Source organism: Bos indicus x Bos taurus, chromosome 16, assembly GCF_003369695.1.
Source record: "Bos indicus x Bos taurus breed Angus x Brahman F1 hybrid chromosome 16, Bos_hybrid_MaternalHap_v2.0, whole genome shotgun sequence".
NCBI classification, from domain to species: domain Eukaryota; kingdom Metazoa; phylum Chordata; class Mammalia; order Artiodactyla; family Bovidae; genus Bos; species Bos indicus x Bos taurus.
Window position 1 is genome coordinate 54,362,941 of NC_040091.1, and position 25,579 is coordinate 54,388,519.

Consider the following 25,579-nt stretch of genomic DNA (forward strand, 5'->3'; position numbering starts at 1 on the left):
TCCAATTCTCCAATATTTAAAAGGAAAGGAAATCTTGAATACAAATGTTATCTCTGAGAATCATCCACAAATAAATGGCATACATCTTCTTAAAGAGATATCTACCACAGTTCTTCACCCAAAAGTCCCTTAATTTTAGGCCAATGGCTTCTTTATGTTGCAAAAATCAATAGTGTTCACAGATTCTTAAAAAAAGAAAATTCTATCATTTGTAACAACATGAATGAACCTGAAGGGCATTATGCAAAGTGAAATAAGTCAGAGAGGAAAAGCCAAATACCTCATGGTATCACTTATGTGGGGAAATATAAAATAAAAAATTAAACCCATAGAAACAGAGTAGAAAAGTGGTACCAGGGGCTTGAAGAGTAGGGGAAATAGGGAGAGATTGGAAAAAAAGTAAAAACTTCAGTTAGAAGAGGAAAATATCCCAGGACCTAATATATAACACAATGACTATAGTTAATAACTGTACTATATAATTGAAATTTCCTGAGAATAGAACTCAAATGTTTTGACAAAAAAAAAATCTTTGCACTGATCTGTTCTCCCATGTAAACAAGCTCATGAGAGCTGAATCAATACCAACTAAACAAGAAATTTACTGGTAAACTGTAATGTAATTCATTATTTACACTGGGCGGAAGAAGCACAAGCTGGAATCAAGATTGCCGGGAGAATTATCAATAACCTCAGATAGGCAGGTGACACCACCCTTATAGCAGAAAGTGAAGAGAACTCAAAAGCCTCTTGATGAAAGTGAAAGTGGAGAGTGAAAAAGTTGGCTTAAAGCTCAACATTCAGAAAACGAAGATCATGGCATCTGGTCCCACCAGTTCATGGGAAATAGATGGGGAAACAGTGGAAACAGTGTCAGACTTTACTTTGGGGGGCTCCAAAATCACTGCAGATGGTGACTGCAGCCATGAAATTAAAAGACACTTACTCCTTGGAAGAAAAGTTATGAACAACCTAGATAGCATATTGAAAAGCAGAGACATTACACTAGATAGCATATTGAAAAGCAGCGATATTACTTTGCCAACAAAGGTCTGTCTAGTCAAGGCTATGGTTTTTCCAGTGGTCATGTATGGATGTGAAAGTTGGACTGTGAAGAAAACTGAGCGCTGAAGAATTGAAGCTCTTGAACTGTGGTGTTGGAGAAGACTCTTGAGAGTCCCTTGGACTGCAAGGGGATCCAACCAGTCCATCCTAAAGGAGATCAGTCCTGGGTGTTCATTGGAAGGACTAATGCTAAAGCTGAAACTCCAATACTTTGGCCACCTCATGCGAAGAGTTGACTCATTGGAAAAGACCCTGATGCTGGGAGGGATTGGGGGCAAGAGGAGAAGGGGATGACAGAGGATGAGATGGCTAGATGGCATCACCAACTCAATGGACATGAGTTTGGGTGAATTCCGGGAGTTGGTGATGGACAGGGAGGCCTGGCGTGCTGCGATTCATGGGGTTGCAAAGAGTCGGACATGACTTAGCAACTGATCTGATCTGATTTGAAGATGGTGATTGCAGCCATGAAATTAAAAGACGCTTACTCCTTGGAAGTAAAGTTATGACCAACCTAGACAGCATATTAGAAAGCAGACACATTACTTTGCCCACAAAGATCCGTCTAGTCAAGGCTATAGTTTTTCCAGTAGTCATGTATGGATGTGAGAGTTGGACTATAAAGAAAGCTGAGTGCCGAAGAATTGATGCTTTTGAACTGTGGTGTTGGAGAAGACTCTTGAGAGTCCCTCGGACTGCAAGGAGATCCAACCAGTCTATCCTAAAGGAGATCAGTCCTGGGTGTTCATTGGAAGGACTGATGTTGAAGCTGAAACTCCAGTACTTTGGCCACCTGATGTGAAGAGCTGACTCATTTGAAAAGACTCTGATGCTGGAAAAGACTGAAGGCAGGAGGACAAGGGGACAAGAGAGGATGAGATGGTTGGATGGCATCACAGACTCAATGGACATGAGTCTGGGTAAACTCTGGGAGTTGGTGATGGACAGGGAGGCCTGGCCTGCTGCGGTCCATGGGGTTGCAAAGAGTCAGACATGACTAAGTGAGTGAACTGAACTGAACTGAACTGAAGTAATAATCACCAAGTTGACTGGTACAATTAGGTTAGCCAGTTCATGCAAATATTTCATTACAAAATCATCTTCATTGAAATGGCAAACAGGCTTACAATTTCCCAGAACATCATATATCATCTAAGTCCTGGTTCCTTTTAATTTAGCAATTCTTCTCTCAATTTCTCTGTCTCCTCTGGCATTTTACTATAAGCAGCAAGAAAAAAAGCAGGATGCACCTTCAACTTCTGCTAACTGAGAAGATTTCATGGTAAGCATGAAATCAGAATGAAGATATGGATTATCTTAGAGTACATCATCAAAATCAAAAGACTACACCTATCTTCACACACTGGAAAATATCTAACAAGAGGATGGCAATACCCATATCAGTTAGTCAGAGCACCCTCTCCCTGGAGTGCTGGAGGTACACTATCAGATATTTGATTTAGGGCTCTCATTTTTTTTTATGTAGTACGATTTTTAGATATTACTATTAGTCCCATTTTTATGGATGTAATATTAGATATTACTATTAGTCCCATTTTTATGGATGAAGAAACTGTAGCATGGAAAGGTTATATAACTTGCCCAAGTTAAATAGTTTAAAATTAGATATTAGATAAATTTTGCTATAAGTTTTCCATAGCCTTAAGAAAGGCTTCTTCTGTTCCTATTTACCCAAAAGCTTTCATCATGAATGAATGCTACATTTTCTTCCAAAAGACTTTTCTACATCTATTGAGATGATCAGGTGGTTTTGTTTATATAATCTTTTAGTGTAGTGAATTATACTAGCAGTTTTTCTAATGTTAAAGCCATGCTTGAGGTTTCCCTGGTGGCCCAGTGGTTGAGAATCTGCCTGCCAATGCAGGGGACACAGGTTTGATCCCTACTCCAGGAAGATCCCACATGCTGCGGAGCAACTAAGCCCATGCACCACAACTTCTGAGCCTGCGCTCTAGAGCCCAGGAGCCACAACTACTGAAGCCAGAACACCTAGAGCCTGTCCTCCAAAACAAGAGAACCGCTGCATTGAGAAGCCCATACACCACAGCGAGAGAAGAGCCCCCGCTCTCCACAAGCACTCGAGCAGCAACAAAGACCCAGTGCAGCCAAAATTGATAGATAATTCTTTTTTAAAAAAGCAAATTCTTGCATAAATGGGATAAACCCAAGCTAGTCCAATAAATGCTTCAACACACATTAGATTCAATTTGTTAATATTTTAAGATGCTTGCATCTGTGTTATTAAATGATTGGCCTATAATTTTCCTTTCTAATGCTTGTCCTTAACTAGTTTTGCTATAAAAGTTATCTCATAAAATAAGCAGTTGTCCAACTCTCTTTATATTCTATGGAAACTCTGTATAAGCTAGAGATTATTTCTTCCTTATAAGGGTAGTAAACCATATCTTTTAAAACATTTGAGTTAGGAATTGGAAAGGGTGGGAGAATCAGGCAGATTCTGATTACTTATTCAATTTTTTAAAATAATCATAGATCTAATCAAGTTTCTTTTTTTTTTCTTGACTCAATTTTGATAATATATATTTTATTGAAGAAACTGTCCATTTCATCCATGTTTTCAAATGTATTATCATGAAGTTGTTTATGATATTTTCTAATTATTTTTTAAATCTATTCTTTTCCTGTGTGAATGCTTCATTTTAAAATTCCAAATATTATTTACACTCTCTCCTTCTTATAATATCACATATCAAAAATTATCAATATTATCAAATGTTTTTTCAACTTTTCACTAGACCAGATTTTGGTTTTGTTGATTCTCTTTATTGTGTTTGTTTGTTTGCTGGTTTGTTTTGGCTGCACTGTGCAGCTTACAGATCAGGAATCTCAGTCCACCAGGGATCAAACCTGGCACCCTGCAGTGGAAGGTGGACTCCAAACCACTGGACTGACAGGGAATTCCCTTTCTATTGTTTCTTTATTTTCAATGTCATTATTTTACTCTATTATTTATCTTCTTGTTTCTTTGGATTTTCAGTTGTTATTTTTCTAACTCCTTGAGTTAAATACTTTGCTTTCTAATTTTCAATATTTTTTATTCTAATATATGCATTAAACTAGAATTTTAATTTTAGTTTTATTTCACAGGGTCTGACATAGCAATCCTGTTGCCACCTAAATATTTCATAATTTCTATTATATTTTCTGTCACCGAGACAGAAAGTATAATAATATTTCAACATAATTGAAAGTATGTTCCTGTTTCCAAAATTATAGGGATTTTGAGTTATCTTTTTGTCACTATTTTCTAATTTTATTTTACTGTGGTCAGAGACCACAGACTGCATGCTATAGTTTATTTGATAACTGTTGACACTTCCTTTATGGTCTAACACATGATCAGTTTTTTTAACTGTTCCATGTAAGCATGAAGAAAATGTATATTTGCTATTTGCTAAAGACCACTGTTTCATTTTCTACAATGACCATGTCTTATAGGTCCAATCTGAAAAAAACAGTGACTTAATTTAAAGAGCTAATTGAATAATGAATATAAAAATGAATAAATCTTCTAAGGAAATAGGTAATAAGATTATTGAGCATTTACTATATACCAACTTTATATTATCATACTTAAGCCTCATAACCTACAAGGAAAACCCTATAAAGAAAATACAATCATCCTCATTTAGTAGATGAAACAGAGACACAAAATGATTAGGTAACTTGCCCAAGTCACCCAGTTAATAAATATCAAAGTCTGTATTCTTAATTACTAAGCTATACTATAATAACATGCATATACACACATTCATATATATATACACACACACACACACACACACACACAACATATGCAAAATTTAAAGCAGGGACATCAAATTTATCCAAATTTAAAGATAATACATGGAATCTTTAGGTAGTTATAAGTAATAGTGATGAGAGAAAAAAGACAAAATACCTCTGGTGGTTTTCTCATTCAGATTCACACCATATTTGGCCAAAGCTCTAATCACATCACTTTGCCCAGCCATGCAAGCTGCATACAGCAAATTTCTCCCAACGATGTCTTCCTCCAAGAGTAGCTGCATGGCCTGCTCATGGTGAGAGTTCTCAGGATCCTCAAAAATCTTCTGCAAACCTTCTACATCCCCTGTGAGAGCAGGTGGTAAGAGGGGGTTAATGGTGGCAGTTTCCTCTGCTTCTTTGGATTCTTCTTCTTCTTCACTATCATCTTCTTCTTCCTCTTCTTCTTGTGGTGAGGAAAATATCAATTTTTCTGAACTCTCTGACTCTGGGGGTATTTCTGACTCCATTAACTCCAAAAACACCTGAGATCAAAAAAGAGAAAAAGTAATAGAAACATACTCAAACAAATCAGCATTTGTTTATTTACTTGTTTGATCAGTCAACTGACAATATGAATGGAATGAAAATAGTTGGTTCAAAATAATTATAAAATAAGATACTTCATTCATTCAATCAGTAAAGTTTTTCATGCACCAATAGACTGCCTGAGTACATACTAAAATGCTGAATGTGTGATGCAAACAGTAAATTCAATAGGAACAGGAGAAAAAACATCAATGTGGGTGAGATTCATTAGGAAAAGATTGAAAGAGAATGTTAAAGGGACTCATCTGTTTAAACAAGGATCCATGTTGGGGAGAAGTAATCAATACAGTTGGATCATTGAAGCCAGATTATTAAGACCTTAAAAATTAGGTCACTTTGCCAACAAAGGTCCATATAGTCAAAGCTATGGTTTTTCCAGGAGTCAAGTACAGATGGGAGAGGTGGACCAGAAAGAAGGCTGATGCTTTCCAACTGTGGAACTGAAGAAGACTCTTGAGAGTCCCCTGGACAACAAGGAGATCAAACCAGTTAATCCTAAAGGAAATAGATCCTGAATATACATTGGAAGGACTGATGCTGAACCTGAAGCTCCAACACTTTGGCCACCCTTTGTGAAAAGCCGACTCACTGGAAAAGACCTTGAAGCTGGGAAAGACTGAAGGCAGGAGGAGAAGGGGCAACAGAGGATTAAATGATTGAATGGCATCATCAACTCAACACACATGAGTTTGAGCAACTCCAGGAGATAGTGAAGGACAGGGAAGCCTGGCATGCTGTAGTCCATGGAGTTGCAAAGAGTCGGATACAACTTGGCAACTGAACAACAACAATGTGAAACGAGCAAAACTGTGTGGTAGTTTGAACATTCTTTGGCATTGTCTTTCTTAGGGATTGGAATGAAAACAGACCGCTTCCAGTCCTGTGGCCACTACTGAGTTTTCCAAATTTGCTGGCATATCAAGGCAGGACTTCCACACCATCATCTTTTAGGATCTGAAACAGCTCAGCTGGAATCCCATCACCTCCACTAGCTTTGTTCATAGTAAAGCTTCCTAAGAGCCACCTGACTTCACACTCCAGGATATCTGGCTCTAGGTGAGTGAACACATCATTGTAGTTCTCTGGGTCATGAAGACCTTTTTTGATCACAGATAGTTCTATGTATTCTTGCCACCTCTTCTTAATATCTTCTGCTTCAGTTCAGTTCAGTCACTCAGTCATGTCTGACTCTTTTCGACCCCATGAATCGCAGCACGCCAGGCCTCCCTGTCCATCACCAACTCCCGGAGTTCACTCAAACTCATGTCCACCGAGTCGGTGATACCATCCAGCCATCTCATCCTCTGTAGTCACCTTCTCCTCCTGCCCCCAAACCCTCCCAGCATCAGGGTCTTTTCCAATGAGTCAACTCTTCACATGAGGTGGCCAAAGTACTGGAGTTTCAGCTTTAGCATCAGTCCTTCCAATGAACACCCAGGACTGATCTCCTTTAGGATGGACTGGTTGGACCTCCTTGCAGTCCAAGGGACTCTCAAGAGTCTTCTCCAATACCACAGTTCAAAAGCACCAATTATTCGGCGCTCAGCTTTCTTCACAGTCCAACTCTCACATCCATACATGACCACTGGAAAAACCATAGCCTTGACTAGATGGACCTTTGTTGGCAAAGTAATGTCTCTGCTTTTGAATATGCTGTCTAGGTTGGTCATAACTTTCCTTCCAAGAAGTAAGTGTCTTTTAATTTCATGGCTGCAATCACCATCTGCAGTGATTTTGGAGCCCAAAAAAATAAAGTCTGATACTGTTTCTACTGTTTCCCCATCTATTTCCCATGAAGTGATGGGACCAGATGCCATGATCTTAGTTTTCTGAATATTGAGCTTTAAGCCAACTTCTTCACTCTCCTCTTTCAGTTTCATCAAGAGGCTTTTTAGTTCCTCTTCACTTTCTGCCACAAGGGTGGTGTCATCTGCATATCTGAGGTTATTGATATTTCTCCCAGCAACCTTGATTCCAGCTTGTGCTTCTTCCAGCCCAGCGTTTCTCATGATGTACTCTGCATAGAAGTTAAATAAGCAGGGTTACAATATACAGCCTTGATGTACTCCTTTTCCTATTTGGAACCAGTCTGTTGTTCCATGTCCAGTTCTAACTGTTGCTTTCTGACTTGCATATAGGTTTCTCAAGAGGCAGGTCAGGTGGTCTGGTATTCCCATCTCTTTCAGAATTTTCCAGTTTTTTGTGATCCACACAGTCAAAGGCTTTGGCATAGTCAATAAAACAGAAATAGATGTTTTTCTGGAACTCTCTTGCTTTTTTTTTCTAAAACCAGCTTGAACATCTGGAAGTTCACGTTTCACATATTGCTGAAGACTGGCTTGGAGAATTTTGAGCATTACTTTACTAGCATGTGAGATGAGTGCAATTGTGCAGTAGTTTGAGCATTCTTTGGCTTTGCCTTTCTTTGGGATTGGAATGAAAACTGACCTTTTTCAGTCCTATGGCCACTGCTGAGTTTTCCAAATTTGCTGACATAGCGAGTACAGTGCTTTCACATCATCATCTTTTAGGGTTTCAAATAGCTCAACTGGAATTCCATCACCTCCACTAGCTTTGTTTGTAGTGATGATTCCTAAAGCCCTCTTGACTTCCCATTCCAGGATGTCTGGCTTTAGGTGAGTGATCACACCATCATGATTATCTGGGTCATGAAGATCTTTTTTGTATAGTCCTTCTGTGTATTCTTGCCACCTCTTCTTAATATCTTTTGCTTCAGTTAGGTCCATACCATTTCTATCCTTTACTGAGCCCATCTTTGCATAAGATGTTCCCTTGGTATCTCTATTTTTCTTGAAGAGATCTCTAGTCTTTCCCATCCTATTGTTTTCCTCTATTTCTTTGCATTGCTCACTTAAGAAGACTTTCTTATCTCTCCTTGGTATTCTCTGGAACTCTGTATTCAATTGGATATATCTTTCCCTTTTTCCTTTGCCTTTCACTTCTCTTCTTTCCTCGGCTATTTGTAAAGTCTCCTTAGACAACTTTTTAGATATTGAAAAAACTAATATGTTTGTTTTAGATAATAGTTTTTCCCATAAGAAATATGTAACTTATGTTTACTATGCAGTGGGTTTATGCTATTGTTAAAATAATTAATATATCTTTTTTTAAATTCTGTTTTAAGTTCTAATTCTTACTAGATTTGTAATAGTTACTGTATGGATAGACATTTTCTTGGCCCAGAAAAGTTCTAACATGAATCAAAACTGCAACCCCACCACACATAACCAACACTTCATACAGAACATGACCATGGAGAGGAGAGGAGGTCTGGAACTCTGAAGGCAGAATGACAGAGCAGACTATGAGTCAGAAGACCCATGTTTTAGTCCTGGTTTATTAATAATGCAACTTTTCTGAACTCATTCTCAACAATGAATTGAGAATAGCTCTGCCTTACTAAATTAGTGTGAATTTTAACTATAAAAGTTGCATTCTTTGGAGGCTGCTAAAGCCCTCATGGGGCTTCCTGGGTGGCTCAGTGGTAAAGAACCCACCTGCCAATGCAGGAGATGTGGGTTCCATCCCTGGGTCAGGAAGATCCCCTGGAGAAGAAAATGACAACCCACTCTAGTATTCTTGGGCTATAGTACATAGGGCCTCAAAGAGTTCAGTGCCACTTAGAAACTAAACAACAACAATGCACTCCTAATATAAAATCACATAGGTCTCTACTTCACAGACATCAGAGTCTGGTGGGAAAGACACAAGCAAATCAGCAATGATGCAGTGGGATAAAGGACGTGTTAAGTAAAGGGTGCTTGGAAAGGAAAGAAACTGGACTCCCCGGAAGGCTTCCCAGAAGAGGTGACAGTTGGTATTGAAGAGCAGGAGCCTTAAAAGAAGGTAATGGGATAAGCAAAAACAAAGGGCCAGGAAGGCAGACAAGGCTGTATGAAGTTGTAGAGGGATAAATCTCAAGGGCCTTTTAAACCAACTGAATTTTTTCTTCGAAAAATGTAGTCCCTTGAGGATTTTAAGTGCCAGCTCAAGGAGAAGGCCTCAAAGGGCTCCTAGGGTTAAACAAAGGGAACGCCGGAGGACGAGGATGCGGAGAGTGGCAGCCTCAGTGGAGAGCTGGGAGTGGGCCGGAGGGGACATATGAAGCACAGGGTCGGCCCTCGGGGCGCGACCCGCGACGCAGCGCTCGGTTCTGAGGCAAAGCCTGAGGACGCCGCGGTGGCGCTCACTCTCCTCTAGCCAAACCGAACAAAGTGGCAGGGAGATGCTAGTTCTCCTCAACACCCACGCGGTGCGCCGACCCTCGCCCCTCTGACCGCGGACCCAGACCCAGGACCTCCGGATTCAGACTCACCGTTCCCGAGGCCCCTGGATTGCGTGGTTACCATGGCGACGGCGCACCCGGCGCTCGGCAGCGCCACCCCAAGCGCTGCGACTGCGGCGCGCAAACGTCAAGGTTGCAAGGTGCAGGAAGCGAGAGGCGGGAGACGCGGGAGACGCGGGAGATTTCGTCAAAACTATTTAATTTGCTGTGTTTGGACGGCGGAGTGCGGGATTTTTCTGCATTTTGTAAGTTTACAGTTATATGGTCCATATTTATTTTACAACTTAAAAAATAAAATTTTAAAATGAGATACGTGTGTTGGTTGCCAGCCAGTCTTAGTCTGACCTTTAGCCTTTAAACGGAAGAATTTTCTGGAAATAGGATGCAGTCTAAACTACGAAAGGTTGTAATTATAACGGGCAACTTGCTTAATTTTCTGGTTTACTAAGGCTCTTTCTCCTATGGTTTATGGTCATTGTCACCAACAAGAAACGTTACAAGAGACCTCACAAGTGCCAACTATGGCAGGAGCGGAAGCACCTTGGAAACTATTTCTCTTGATTCAGGAATTTAAGATACAAAACAGTTGACCTTTTAAAAAGGGGAGAATGATGGAGGTGGGATAGGAGCATCGAAAGAAACCAGCAGAGAAGGGCAAAGCTTGCCCAGAAATTATGTAAATATTCACATCGATCACGGAGTGAAAACCGTCAAGTTTTTGTACTGAAGAGGAAAACATTCATTTCTTTACTATTTCTACAAGGAAAGCATTAAGGAGGAGGTAATTTTAGAGGAACTCTATAGACATTTTAGCTGGAGGCTAAATAGCCTAGTGTTAAAGCGAACATTTGGCTTAGGCCCAAGCAAACTGTCACTATCATAGTTCTGAACTTCTGGAATACAAGAGTAATTTTGAAAAAAAAATTGAAGTATAATACTAAAATTTCTTATTCAAATAAGTTGTGGTAATCAGAATTGTAGAGTTGACATTGCAGTCGAAAACAATAGTCTAGAAGCTTTGTCAGCTCTTGGCTTGCTCCTGCCATCCCTGATATAGCACATTTGCTTTACTAAACACTCATTTCCTACTGAAGTTGGTGGAAGAGCAAGACATGTTAGGTGTTTCACTTTTAATATGTTCCTTTTCGTAGTATTTAGTCTCAGGAGAGTCTTTTAGTGTCTGGATGCAAGATGACTTATGATGCATGATTGTGCATGATTCTGTTTTTAATTAATCTTCATTGGATGTATTTGTGTATTCCCAAATACAAGTGTTTCTTGAAAGTCTAAAATTGAATTAAATAACTAAAAAATAAATAGAGTGCTTAAAGATTATTTGTAGTACTCTGAAAGCCAGGAAGAATGGGAAGACATTAAATAGGTCTGAGAATACTAGAAACAGAGGAGCCTTGTTCTATTCTTAACTTCATGTCAGAAACAGCTGCATGATTCATTGGGGCAGGCTAGGTTTGAAACTCGGAGAAGGCAGTGGCACCCCACTCCAGTACTCTTGCCTGGAAAATCCCATGGATGGAGGAGCCTGGTAGGCTGCAGTCCATGGGGTCGCTAAGAGTCGGACACGACTGAGCGACTTCACTTTTCACTTTCATGCATTGGAGAAGGAAATGGCAACCCACTCCAGTGTTCTTGCCTGGAGAATCCCAGGGACGGTGGAGCCTGGTGGACAGCCGTCTATGGGGTCGCACAGAGTCGACACGACTGAAGCGACTTAGCAGCAGCAGGTTTGAAACTGGCCTTAGGAAAGAGATTCCTGCCTCTACCATGGACCAAGTGCAGCAGATAGACTCCTACCATCACTTCTAACTCCCATGCCCCTCACCGAAAGCTTAAGATGAGAGTATTGAACAGAGAGCATTGGATCTGAAGGAGACAAATTAATGTACCAGAGGCATATCAGCAACAACCTGTGAGTGCTATCAATGGGGGTCAAGGAATACAGTGAAGGCTTGTTGTACAGAAGACTTAAGGAACAGAGAAAATAAGCAGTCTTCAAGCCCCCCTGAAATTAGGTCAGCTTCAAGAAATTATGGTAGAAAGCTTTCCAAATTGATTGAATTTAAATTTTTTAAACTCTAAGAGAATGGGTCCTCGGAGTAGAATTTAAATTATTTTAATTATTGTATTTCTTGAATTCCATACTTTTATACTAAGAATTGCATTCTTTTTAAAATATTTTTTTTATTTAAAAAAAATTTTGGCCACACCACATGACATATGGGATTCTAGTTCCCTGACAAGGGATTGAATCCACATCCCATACATTGGAAGCTTGGAGATTAACCACTGGACTGCCAAGGAAGTCCCAGAATTATACTCTTTATACAATTTTATTTCTGATAAAATAATAGGATAAGTTAACTAGTTGAGAAAGTTACTCTAAGGTAACTCTATGTACTGTGTTGTTGTTTAGTTGCTTAGTTGTGTCCTACTCATTGCGACCCCATGGACTGAATGAAGCCCGCCAGGCTCCTCTGTCCATGGGATTCTCCAGGCACAAATACTGGAGTGGGTTGCCATGCCCTCCTCCAGGGGATCTTCCCAACCCATGGATCAAACCCACGTCTCCTGCATTGGTAGGCAGATTCTTTACCACTGAGCCACCAGGGAAGCCTCTTAATGTGCTATATTAATATTTATATTTTTTTACTGAAGTCCTATCGTGTGCTGAATACTGTGCTAAGTGATTCATATAAATAGTATCCAATCCTCAGAGCACCTCAATGAAAGTGGTATTTTATTCTTCAAACTAAGCAAACTCAGCAAAGTTGAGTCACCTACCTAAGACCACACAGCAAGGAAAGGGCTGAACCAGAATTTGAACCTAGATCAGTCTGGGTTTAAATTACCACAGGATTGCCACCAGTTAGCTATAGACTAATTACGTGTTAGAGGATGCCTGTCCAAACTGATAAGTTAATTTTAAAATATCTTGAGCCATTATTTTGGCAGTGATTAGATAATAGTGCCACTCCTGGTGTATGACAACAGGACTGTTTCTGCATATAACTAATCTCCACAGCTGAAACTTGAGGAAGGAGGTACTGAACATCCATTGTTTGTGCCTGCCCCTCCTTCCTCTTCTGGTAACAGCACACAGTTTTCTAGTACAGAATCCCTTTCATATACTCTCAGCCTGTGTTTGGATGGGGCTGATCCCACTCCAGATCAAGTCCTGGCTAAGCAGTGTTTTCTTCACCCCTGGCCACAGTGATTAGATCAGGAAAAGGCATGGAACATAGATCAGTGTAATCAAAGCTAGTCCTGAATTTTTGCCAGAGCAGTATGTAAATAGGCATTCTTTTTTCAGCAAGATTTGATGAAAGGAGGTCAGGCTGAGTTACCAGTACCATCTTGCCACCATGTGGAGAGAGCTTGACAGAGCAACAGAAGAGCCAAGAAGTGAATCCTGAGGGTGCCACTTGAGCTCTGGAGCTAGAATACCCAATGCCATTTTTTACCTTCCTTTTTCAATTGTGTAAGTCAATAAATTACTTTTTTCTAATTAATCCAAAAGAGATTGGATTTTTGTTACTTGCAACATCATTGCCCCATAATATGGAGGAGGCAGGAGGGGGAATATATAGAATGGCTTTATTTTAGAAACATGCTATCCTTAGGGGTAAATACCTCAAATTTGGAATGGATAATATTGCAGTTATGTGTTTCACTTACGGATGAACAACTGTGCTTGATATTATAGGTTAGTTGATCAATGTTAATCTGGAGGCAGATTTCTAGTAAAATGCCCTAATATTCTGCCACCCTCTTGATTTCAACATCTTTGAGTTAGTGACTTAAGTGTAAATATATAAGACATATTTATCAGATAACCAAAGGCTTGTAATAATGAATAATATGATAGTGGGTAGCAAAGTGAAAATCCAAACTCAAAAGATAACTAGAAATTCAACAGGCAGAGGAGTGGGAAATGGCAATCCAAAAGAAATGTAAAATTCACGGAGGCACAAAGTAAACAGCAAAGTGCATTAGTGAAACCTAAGTGGGTTGAAACAGCAAGAGTATGTGTTGGGGATAGAGGTAAGAGGTGTAGTTAGAAACATTGGAAGAGGTCAGACAGCAATGGGGAGAATGGTTTGGAGAGGACGAAATCGTAGACAAAGAGGAGCCTAAGTTGTTCCTGGGTTTCTGTCTCTTGTGACCAGGTGGCTTGTGGTTTCCTAAATATGGATTTAGGGACAGAACCAGGATAATGAGTTCAGTCTTAAAAAAATAAAGGTAGATATATCGGTCTGCCTGATATCAGCGAACATATTATTTTAATCCAAAGCTTAGTAGACACAACTTAGCTGTTTTTTAGTCACTAAGTCATGTCTGACTCTTTTGTGACTCCCATGGACTGTAGCCCATCAAGCTCTTCTGTCCGTGGGATTTCCCAGGCAAGAATACTGGAATGGGTTGCCATGTCCTTCTCCAGGGGATCTCCCCAACCCAGCGATGGAACTGCTTCTCCTGCATTAGTAGGCAGATTCTCTACCACTGAGCCACCAGGCAAGCCCTAGTAGACAAGTGAAAAGTCATTCAGTCATACCCAACTCTTTGTGACCCCTTCTCCAGAACCATGCTACATAGTCTGTGCTAATAATGTGCTTTATGGCAGGGCCATGATCCATGCAGTATCAGCTCAGCCTCCGGAGTCATCTGTAACATCCCCAGGACAATCAATAAGCCCAGTTTTTAATTGGCATCTCCTACCATCAGTCTCAGAGAAGGCAATGGCACCCCATTCCAGTACTCTTGCCTGGAAAATCCCCTGGACGGAGGAGCCTGGTAGGCTGCAGTCCATGGGGTCGCTAAGAGTCAGACACGACTGAGCGACTTCACTTTCACTTTTCACTTTCATGCATTGGAGAAGGAAATGGCAGCCCACTCCAGTGTTCTTGCCTGGAGAATCCCAGGGATGGGGGAGCCTGGTGGGCTGCAATCTATGGGGTCGAACAGAGTCGGACACGACTGAAGTGACTTAGCATACCATCAGTCTGGGCTGCAGTTGGCGAGCCACTACTGAACTTATTAGTGATTCTGGGTACCCTTCTCTCTAGCACCTTCCCTTTTGGTAAATGGTATCTCCTCTAGTCTGTCCCATGGATATTATTGCCTGGTGAGTCTTCCAGGCTTATGTCCATTTTAGCATGCTCACTTCTTTGAACTTTAAATCCCTTGATCTACTGTCTTGCATGGCAGTTCAATCTTCTTCATTTAATATGAGTCATCATACTTTCCATATGTATGAAACCATTCTGACAGCATGTTTACCCCATTTCCTGAGATGCTTGTCAGGTTGTTAAATCCTGTAACCCAAGAGAGTTGCTTCCAAATTATTAATTAAACTGCCTTAGAAACTCTGTATTCTATCCACATTGATCCAGCACTCTCAGAATTCAGTCCCATGTGTACTCACCAAGACATCCTGAACTCCTAGGATATAGTCCCTTTTACTCCATCATCATGTATACCCTCCTGGATCCTGAACACCTTGTCCCTTTCCTTCATTTTCAAGTCCATTACATCCCTAGCCAGGTTAGTTAGTGACTTAATTCTCCTGGCTCAAAGGGTTCATGGATCTTTGGGAATTAAATATTTCTAGGTACATGACCCCAGATATCACCATTCCATGTGTCAAGGTCCCACTTTTTCCTAATTAGCGCCATGTCCTTGGCATACTGGGGACTTCCCTGGTGGTCTAGTGGTTGAGTCTGCCTTGCAATTCAGAGGATGAGGGTTCAATCCCTAGTCAGGGAACCAAGATCCCACTAAGATCCAACATGCTGTGGAGCAACTAAGCCTGCATGCCACAACTAGAGAGCCTGCAATTAAGACCCAATGCCCACACCATCTTACCTGTCTCCTGAGAAACAACAGTTAGAATCCTGTATGGAACAACTGATTGGTTCAAGATTGAGAAAGGAGTACAACTGTTTGTTTAACCTATACGCTGAGACATCGTGAGAAATGACGGGCTGGATGAGTTACAAGCTGGAATCAAGATACGTGGGAGAAACAACAACCTCAAGTATGCAGATGATACCACTCTAATGGCAGAAGGTGAAGAGGAACTAAAGAGCCTCGATGAGAGTGAAGGAGGAGAGTGAAAGTGTTGGCTTACAACTAAATATTAAAAAAACATCCAGCCCCATTACTTCATGGCAAATAGAAGGGGAAAAGGTGGAAGTTTTTTCAGATTTCCTTTTCCCTATGCTCTAAAATCACTATGCATTACAGGATTCACTATATGCCAATTTGTCATTCAGTTAGGTCCAATTGTTTTTCAATATTCAGGTATTGCTTCTTTCTCTTTTGATTAAATTTTATTTAAAAATTGTTAAAAGGGGATGACAGAGGATGAGATGGCTGGATGGCATCACCAACTCCATGCACATGAGTTTGAGTGAACTCTGGGAGTTGGTGATGGACAGGGAGGCCTGGCGTGCTGTGCTTCATGGGGTCGCAAAGAGTCAGGCACGACTGAGCGACTGAACTGAACTGAACTGAAAGATGTTTAAATAAAATGTCTTTAATTTTATTGAAATAAAAAATTTTATTTAATAATAAGATAATAAGTAATAAATTTTATTTAAGTAAAAATATAGCTTCCTTAAATGAATTTTTAGTTATTAAGAACATTTAATAAATAAAAATATAAAATTGAATACTTTCAGAGATATCTGACTTCCGTCCTTGATTTCTCTGTTCCTTCCTTTCCCCTCTAGCTAACCATTTTTATTCTAAGTTTATCTTTCTATTTAAAAAAAATAAGTACATACAGTATTTACATCACACATATTTCTATACCCTTTTAAAAGCAAAGTTAACATATTATAAACACTGTTCACTTAGGTTTTATTTCTTAACAATATATCCTAAAGATTGCACTGTGCAAGTATACAGAGATCATCCTCATTTCTTTTTTTAGCTGAATAATCCTATTATGTGGCTATCCTATTGCTTATTCAATCAATCCCCTATTGAGAAGCCTTGGGGTTGTTTCCATGCGTTTGCTTCCAAAAAGAATCCTGCAGTTAATAACCTGATGCATAATTCTTTTTTCATTTTTGCAAGTATTTCCTTGGGATAGTGAGATTGCTGAGTTAGAGGGTAAATGCAAATATAATTTTGCTAAATCTTACCAAAACCCTGCCCAAAGAAGTTCAATCATTTTGCACACACACCAGCAATTAATGAGAATGCCTCCTTCCCCACAGTCATGCCAACAAAGCAGATTGTCCAGTTCTGGATTTTTGCCTACTGGTAGGTCTTCAGTTCGGTTCAGTTCAGTTCAGTCGCTCAGTCGTGCCCGACTCTTTGCAACCCCATGAATCGCAGCACACCAGGCCTCCCTGTCCATCACCAACTCTGGGAGTTCACTCAGACTCATGTCCATCGAGTCAGTGATGCCATCCAGCTATCTCATCCTTAGTGTAGCTATAATTTGCAATTTATCTTATTTTGAGCGAGACTGAATATATTTGCAAGAGTTTAAGGATCATTTCTATTTCTGTGAACTGCCTGTCATATGTTTGCCAGAGTATCTGTATTATTTCTTCTTTCTCCATTTTTAGAAGATCTAGTACATTATGAATCCTATATTGCAAATATGTTTTTCCTAATTGTCATTTTCTTAACTTCATTTGTAATATTTTTTCCATGGAAACTTTTTTATGCATTCAAATTTGTCAATCTTTTTGCCTCTAGATTTTGATTTATAGTCAGGGAAGTTTTCCTGCATATTTAATAAAAAAAATCCATCCTTGTTTTCTTGTACTATTTTAGATTTTCATTACTTGCATTTAAACTTCTGATACATCTGGTTGTTGTGGGGTAGAAAGACCCAGCTCCTTTATTCCAACTTGTGACAACTCTGAAGGGCCATCCCTGCTTCTGAACTTCCCATAGTGTCATCATAGACCTTCATAGAGGTCTTTGTTGAGACTACAGTGGGGTCCAGCTCCTTATGCAGAGTACATTCAATGTTACCTTTTTCCACAGTTACATTGTATCATTTATGAAACAGTCCATGTATTCCTGACTGATGTGAAATAGCAGCTTTATCAGGTGCTAAATTTCCATGTGTTCTTTGGTTTATTTCTGGATTTTTCTACCCTGCTTTATTCATCTGTCTGTTCATACACCAAAATCACAGTTTTAACTATAGAGGTTTTAGAACATGTTGTACTAATATCTGTTAGGGTGAGCCCTCCCATTTCCTGCTTCCATTTTTAGTCTGTTTCTGGATATTCTTATTTGTCTGTTCTTCCATATGAATGTTATAATCAACTCAGCTAACTCTGTCAAAACTCTAATATTAATTTACGTGGATTGCATTAAATTTATAAATGTATTTATGGAGCACCGTCATCTCTATAAAGCTGAGTTGTCTTCTCCAGTAACAAGAATGTCTTTCTCCTGCATTGCAAGTGGATTCTTTACCACTGAGTCACTGGGAAAACCCAGTATCTGAATAGAACTCATCCAAGAGAATTTACTCTTTTCCTCAGTAATATGTTCACAGCATGCTTAGAGGTATCCTTTTTCTTATTTAATCTCCATTTCTTTACTTGTGGGAATAGCTCTAAAGTCTGCCTGCATTTTTATGGACTTCAGTTACCTATTGCCTCCTAAGTTATTAATAATGAAATAAAATTGTACCCATTTGTGATTTTGTCATTGTTGTTGTTCAGTTGCTAAGTTTTGTCCAATTCTTTGCAACCCTATAGACTGCGGCACACCAGCCTTCCGTGTCCTTCACTATCTCCCAGAGTTTGCTCAAACTCATGTTCACTGAGTCGGTTATGCCATCCAACCATCTCATCCTCTGTCATCCCTTTCTCCTCCTGCCCTTAATCTTTTCCAGCATCGGGGTCTTTTCCAGTGAGTTGGCTCTTCACATCAGGTGGCCAAAATATTGGAGCTTCAGCTTCAACATCAGTCCTTCCAATGAATATCCAGGGGTGATTCCATTTATGATTGGTGTTACTTAAATGTTAGATTGTTTCTCTACCACAAAATAATCCCATTTTGTGAAATGACTTTGCTTTACCCTAGCTAATAACTTATTCATCATATGACTGGAGTGTTAGTAGGAGGCAGGGAACAGATTTGAATTTGAAACTAATTTAGGTCACTTTCTCCTTAATGAAAGCAGTGGGACTCTGGAGGCAATCACATCACATGCCTTCACATTTAAATGCAGAGGATTCACAGTATATTGAAGGCATACAGCCAACTCAGATTTAGAACCTCTGAATTAGGTGCTGACTAGTCCTATAGATTTTGATAGGCTTTAATTATGAGTCTAAATTTATCCTGTGGATAACTGAGAATCTATATTATATTTTAAGCAAGGGTGGAATGTGGTTAAGTTATAGTTTTTAAGGAGCATAATTAAATCAAATCATTTAAAGGAGGTTCAAACATTAACATATTCGCCATTCAAACAGTAACAATTTGCCTATAATTCATATACATATTTTAAAGATAAAAGCAATACCTAGTTGGGATCTAGTTCCCTGACCAGGGATCAGACTCAGGCCCCCTGCATTAGGAGAACAGAGTCTTAGCCACTGGACCACCTAGGAAGTCCCTCCACATTTTCTTTATCCATTCATACATCGATGGACACAGATTGTTTCCATATTTTGACTATTGTATATGATGCAGCAATGAACTTGGAAGGGTATATATCTTTTTAAGTTAGTGTTTTCATTTTCTTCAGATAAATACTCAGAATTGCTGGATCATATGGTAGCTCTGTTTCTAATTTTTTGAGGAACCTCTATACTGTTTTCCATAATGGTTGCACTAGTTTACATTCCCACCAACAGTACACAGTATTCCCTTTTCTCCACATTTTCACTGATATTTTGGCTGCTCTGGGTCTTGGATGCTGTGTAGGCTTTTCCTTAGTTGCAGAGAGAGGGGCTACTCTAGTTGCAGTGTGTAGGTTTCTCATTTCAGTGGCTTCTCTTGTTGCAAAGGACAGGCTTTAGGGTGCTTGGGCTTCAGTAGTTGTGGCTCATGGGTTCAGTATTTTCAGCACACAGACTCAATAATTGTGGTGCATAGACTCATGTGGGATCATGCATCATGTGGGATCTGTGTGGGATCATGCACCATGTGGATCAGGTATCCAACTGTCTCGTGCGTTGGCTGGCAGATCCACTGCACCATCAGGGGAGCTGACCTGACTTCTTGTCTTTTTGATTACAGCCATTCTAAAAGGTGTGAGGTGATATCTCATTGTAATTTCGATTTGCATTTCCCTGGTCATTAGTGATGCTGAGCAAATTTTCATGTGCCTGTTGGCCATCTGTAAGTCTTTGGGAAAATGTGTATCCAGATCATCTGCCCATTTAAATTAGATTGCTTTTTGTTTGTTTTCTGCTGTTCAGTTGTGTGAGTTCTTTTTATATTTTGGATACTAACCCCTTATCAGATATATGTGTTGCAAATGTTTTCTCCCATTTAGCAGGTTGCCTTTTCGCTTTGTGCAGAAGCTTTTCCCACAATTCATAGTGATAGATTTTTAAATTTTAAGATGAGGGGGAGTGGTGTTAGATTGATTTTATTTAAGTGAATACTTCATTACCTACTAGCTTAACACTAACTAGCTGCAGAATCTTAAGTCAGTGATTTAATTGCCTGTATGCCTCAACATCCTCATCTGTAGAGTGGGGATAATCTGTCTCTCCTAGTGTTTTGTTTTTAAGGCTGTTTTTGTAGAATTTGTGGTGATTATCTAATACTTCCTATAGCACCATAAATATTTTAATGTGCTTTTTTTCCATTTTACAGAGGAGTTTATATAAGTACAACTGGGTTGTTTACTCGAGATCCATGTTCATCGCTGTTAAATCATAGATTTAAATTGATGTTACCTAAAACCAACCATATTCCAATTCAAAGATCCTAAAAATCCCTAGGATGTCCTATACCCCCTGTCAAAATTCACTGCTTTCTGGCTTAGTCTTATTATTTTGCACTCGAAGTCTACCTCAAATTCCCAGATGAGAAGTAAAAACTGAGAGCATCTTATTGTCTACATTTGGTTCCTTTATAGGTCATTCGCACACTCTAGGCCTAATGATTAGCTATGAAAGGCAGCTATTTTGTATTATAGCCATTAATTAATTATATGATTGATTCATACAAAGGAAAAATATCTTTATTAAAGTCCCCAAATTTAAATAAAACCAGCCTTTATTTACCATCAATCATAGCAAGAACATTTCTGGAAATATTCATCCATATTCTTTCCCACATGTGATTGTCCCTGTAGTTAATAATGGAACATCTGCATTTTCCTCTTCTAATTTTCAAGGTTTTGAATTTAGGATCAATTGTTAAACCTAAATTGAGCTGAAATATCTCCACATATTTTTCCAGAGAATTTAAAATCAGAATTTCTTACAATAGCGTAGAAGACAGTATATGACCTTGTTCTTGCCTATTGCTCTTTGTTGTTGTCGTTCAGTCACCCAGTCATGTCCAACTCTTTGCAACCCCATGAACTGCAATACCCCAGGCCTCCCTGTTCCTCACCGTCTCCCAGAGTTTGCCTAAGTTCATGTTCATTGCATCAGTGATGCCATCCAGCTATCTCATCCTGTGACACCCTCTTCTCCTTCTCCCCGTAATCTTTCCCAGGATCAGGGACTTTTCCAATGAGTCGTCTGTTCGCATCAGATGACCAAAATACCTATTTCTCTTACCTCATGTCTAATATTCAGAGAACGCAATGGCACCCGACTCCAGTACTCTTGCCTAGAAAACCCCATGGATGGAGGAGTCTGGTAGGCTACAGTCCATGGGATCGCGAAGAGTTGGACTGTGGGCAAGGGAGAATGAGTAGTTTAAAAATTACATTGAAGGACCCAAATTCTTTCAGTCTCTCTGTTCTACCTCCCTTATTGTCTAGCTTCATTCTCCTCTGCCTTCCCTCATGGTTACAAAATGGTTGTGGTGCTTCCAGGTGTCTCATCCAGGCATAACAGTGGCCAAAGGGAAAAGATGCTATCTCTTCCTGTATCTCTTCTAAAAATGCTAGGGAATCTTATCCCACAGTCCCCATTAGATTTCTTCTGATTTCTTATTAGTCTGTATTGGTCATTTGCATGGAGGTGGTTTAGACTAATTACTCATAATGAAAAACATATTGGAAAATCAACTATCATAAATGTCGTGGTCCATGCACAGATTGGAAAAGAATTTCCAAACATGAGGCAGAATGAAAGGAGAATAGAGTTTATTAGAGTGGGGGAAGAAGTGGGTACTGCCAGTAAAATGGGCCAGCTTCCTGACAGTCAGGGAGAGCTGACTCTGAATGTTGGTCTTTGGTCTGTTTTTATAGTCAGGGGACAAGGAACAGGGTAGGTGTCTTGTGAGTCATTTGCTGATTGAATGAGGTATGTATGCATCCCCTATACAGGCCTTGGAGAAGAGTAAGACAAATACCTTTCCTTACATGGGGTAAGAGGGGGACAGGCCACGCTACTCAAGAGGGCTCAAAAATTCCACAACAGTTACAACATGCTGGGAAGGGTGATAAGGGTCTGGTTTTTTCTGTTCCTACATTCCAACACCTTTCTTGCTCATCTTGTTCTTTTGTCCTCAGGGCACCACAATAACCACATGAATGAGCACTAGAATTTAGGATGGTGTCTATCTTGTTCACGACCATTTCCAAAGCCTAGGTTAGTACTTGACATGCAATAAGTGCTCAATTAATAAGTCCATTTAAGGTAAGAGGAGAGAATACTGACATTTGTTGAGTGCCTACTAAGTGCCAGACACAGAACATGATCTTCATTATAATTTACCCCTCTCAAAAATTGTGTAAAAAAGGGTATTGTTTCTCTTTTACACAAAAGAAACTAATACTTAAGAGATTAAGAAACTTGACCAAGACCACCAATCTAGTGAGTCGTAGGGCTAAGATTTGAAACTATGGGTGTCTGGATCTAAAGACCATCCATCTCCCACTACAAGCTAATTAACAAAAGATATTCTTTCCCTTTCAGAAACAACTGCAAAAATCTGTGTAGATTCCATTGTGAAGAACAGCTAAAGAAAATGTGGTTAAGTTCATGCTTAGCCTATAATAGTTATCAGGAAACGAGCAGCAGCCTTTCACTAATATTACTGACATTGTATCCTCCACCCTATCACTTGTTTTCTAAACATATAGTGAAAAATAGGTGGCTGTGTGCTGTGGGGAAATCAGGCAAGGGACAAATTAAAAAAAAAAAAAAATTATTTTCCTCCCTAATGCTAAAGTGAATTCAGAGCAGTATTTGGTGAAGTGTTTGTTATAGAATACTAAGTGAAAGGGCAATCTGACATAACCTTAAAATCCTGAATAAAACCCTGGGGTCTTGAAAGCCAACCTGGGAAATCTGGAAAATCAGGTCTATTTCTAATCTGTCTGTGGATCCTCAGCAGCTTGCACACGGGAGTGGCCTCATAGATATATGTCAACCACATGTACACATGTGTCAATCATTCAACCCACAATTAGGGAAAAAATCGTGCCAACAGGAGATGTACCAGCTACAAATAAATCACAATTCCTGGCTTTCTGTGACTCCTCCCATCTTCCTATTAACTTCTGCTGAGGAAAACAAAGCAGAAAGGAGAAGCCTTCAGTAGTCAAACACTGCCAGTTCAGCAATGAACTCCCACATCCTCGGGATACAAGGAACTGGGTACAAGGACAGGCAGTCTTTGAGGGGACCGAAGCCCCAACAAAGAGCGCAGCTATATCCTGATCTGGGCCGGAACCTCTTGGTAAAGTATGTGGGTTCCAGAGGGAACGATTTAGGAACAGGACCACTTCCTGCGGCTGAAGTGGGGCGAGGGGTGGGGAGGAAATAGCTGGAGGAGCGGCATCCTCCTTGCTCTAGCTGAGGCAGAGAAGGAGCCAGAGAGGAGGCGGCGGGCAGAGGAGGCAGAGGAGACTAAGGCAGAGGAGAAAGTGTCGGAGCCGGTAGGTTAGCAGTCTTAGAGCAGAGGACAGTGGACAGCGCCCTGGACTCGCTTTGTAAATCTGCGGTCCCAAGTTGCGGGGCTGCCCATTGGGTAGGGGCCGTGCTTCGCCCGCCACCTGTCAGTGGGCACCGAGAAGGGACTGTTGGGGCACTGGGGCTGGGCCTTGCGGGGCACCAAACGGCGTTCAAGCGGGCTGCAGCCCTGCCCCGGAGCCACGGAAGGTGCTGGGCTGGTCTGCCTGAGGGCGTGAGGTTCCGCACCCTGGACAGCTTCCCTAGACAGAGGTTGAAATCTGGGGGGAAGGAAGTGGATACTGTGCGTCCCACCTAACCCGGGGACCAGCGAGATCTTGCCAGGTGGGTGGTGGACATCGTTTCGGGAACTGAGGGAAGGGCTGGTAAAGAGAATGTTAGTATTGGAGCCATAGTTTCTCTGCTCTGTTCTGTCTGGGCTGTCGGAAACGGAGTTGTTTATTTTTAAAGGCAAGTACCTGCTCATTCTGATATCGCTTCGGGACAAGTCACCAGCTTTCAGATCCGTTGTTAAGCCAGCGTGTTCGCTACCCGATCCATCATGCTAGTATTGCTGTGGCTATCTGGTGAATACTCTGTAGGGAATCGTTGATAGTGCGGTCAGAGTTAAATGTCTCCGGAGTACTTTTTGGAGAGAGACAAGAGTAGCCTAGCAATTGGGACTGTTTGGCGCACTTTCCCTCAGTTTTACGTATAATCGTTTTAGCATTCACAGTAAAGATGGTCATCTTAAAGGAACTAGGTAAGGGTTATGAGTGTGCATCTGCAAAAGGCCTGTCGTGTAATATAATAGGATATAAAATTCTTTATCACTGAACGAAATCATTGTATAGAGATTGTTACTGGAAAGATCAGAAATAGTTTTTATTAAGTTACTGCTTTTCTGTTGTCTTAGGTTCGGCTTTAGAGTGTGGTGAAGGGTACTTTTCATGGTGCATGGAAGGAAAGCCAATGCGCAGGTAGGCATTTAGGAAGAAATCCTTCAGTTTCACTAAGTGAAATTCACATAATAATACAGGGTTTCATTTTAAAAAATTTTTAAAGCTTTTCAAATCTTAACAAATTCTGCTTGGAACTAATGATTCTTGTTCTAAAATAAATCAAAAGTAATATCAGAAATTAATAGTTTTTAAAATAGAGTAAAATATAAAAGTTAAATTTCTAAAGAGTGCTAGGAGGTTTATGTAGTTAACATTTCCACTTTCCTTTTTACATGGTAATTTTTTGTGGTAACCATTAAATGTACTATAATACTATATGAGTTGATTATGGTTTTCAATTACCTATAGAATGTGGAGGTTTCTTTTGCCATATAAGACTAATGATTACTTATAATACACTGTATTGAATGTGTAATTATGGTTTTGGTTATTTTATTGATGTTCAATGTACATTTGTTCTATTAATTAAAATAGCTGCATTGCAGGGAAGATTGTTTGAGGACTAAAAAAGGTATTGGACGTAATAACTTAGTCCATAGAAAAATAGAACAATGTATGGGAAAATATAGACAATTTTAGGCCTTCCTAACCCCAGAATTTAGTAATGCTTTTTCTCAATCTGTTCTAACAAACAGGACTCAAATCCTTATTGAAAATCACCCCAGTTCTAGTCCTTCATTTTTAAAACTCATTTTACATTTATTTAACTGTATTTAATCTTTTTTGTTTAACATCAAAGATAAATATATCTAGCAGACCCTTAGAAGAAACATGTTGTGATAGGAGTATGACTTAGAACCAGGAGGAAGAACTAGAATATAAATATTTTTTCCAAA

The 25,579-nt window shown here is 39.9% G+C and overlaps 2 protein-coding genes across 7 annotated transcripts in view; one reads left to right on the forward strand and one right to left on the reverse strand.

Moving 5' to 3' along the window:
• Positions 1 to 9,858, reverse strand: part of ANKRD45 (ankyrin repeat domain 45) — a 47,584-nt gene extending 37,726 nt beyond the window's left edge. Inside the window, exons 1-2 of the mRNA XM_027565362.1 lie at positions 9,779 to 9,858; positions 5,009 to 5,378 (exon numbers count right to left, since the gene is read on the reverse strand). Coding sequence (XP_027421163.1) covers positions 5,009 to 5,363 — 355 coding nt within the window. The 5' untranslated portion in view covers positions 5,364 to 5,378; positions 9,779 to 9,858. The remainder of the gene's footprint in view (positions 1 to 5,008; positions 5,379 to 9,778) is intronic.
• Positions 9,859 to 9,894: 36 nt separating this feature from the next.
• KLHL20 (kelch like family member 20) overlaps positions 9,895 to 25,579 on the forward strand; it is a 71,032-nt gene continuing 55,347 nt past the window's right edge. Inside the window, exons 1-2 of one of the 6 annotated variants that reach the window (XM_027565355.1) lie at positions 9,895 to 9,993; positions 24,698 to 24,761. In XM_027565355.1, coding sequence (XP_027421156.1) covers positions 24,739 to 24,761 — 23 coding nt within the window. In that variant the 5' untranslated portion in view covers positions 9,895 to 9,993; positions 24,698 to 24,738. Of the gene's footprint in view, positions 9,994 to 23,616; positions 24,127 to 24,697; positions 24,762 to 25,579 lie in introns of those variants that run through there. The other 5 variants (XM_027565353.1, XM_027565354.1, XM_027565356.1 and 2 more) reach the window with 5 other exon arrangements.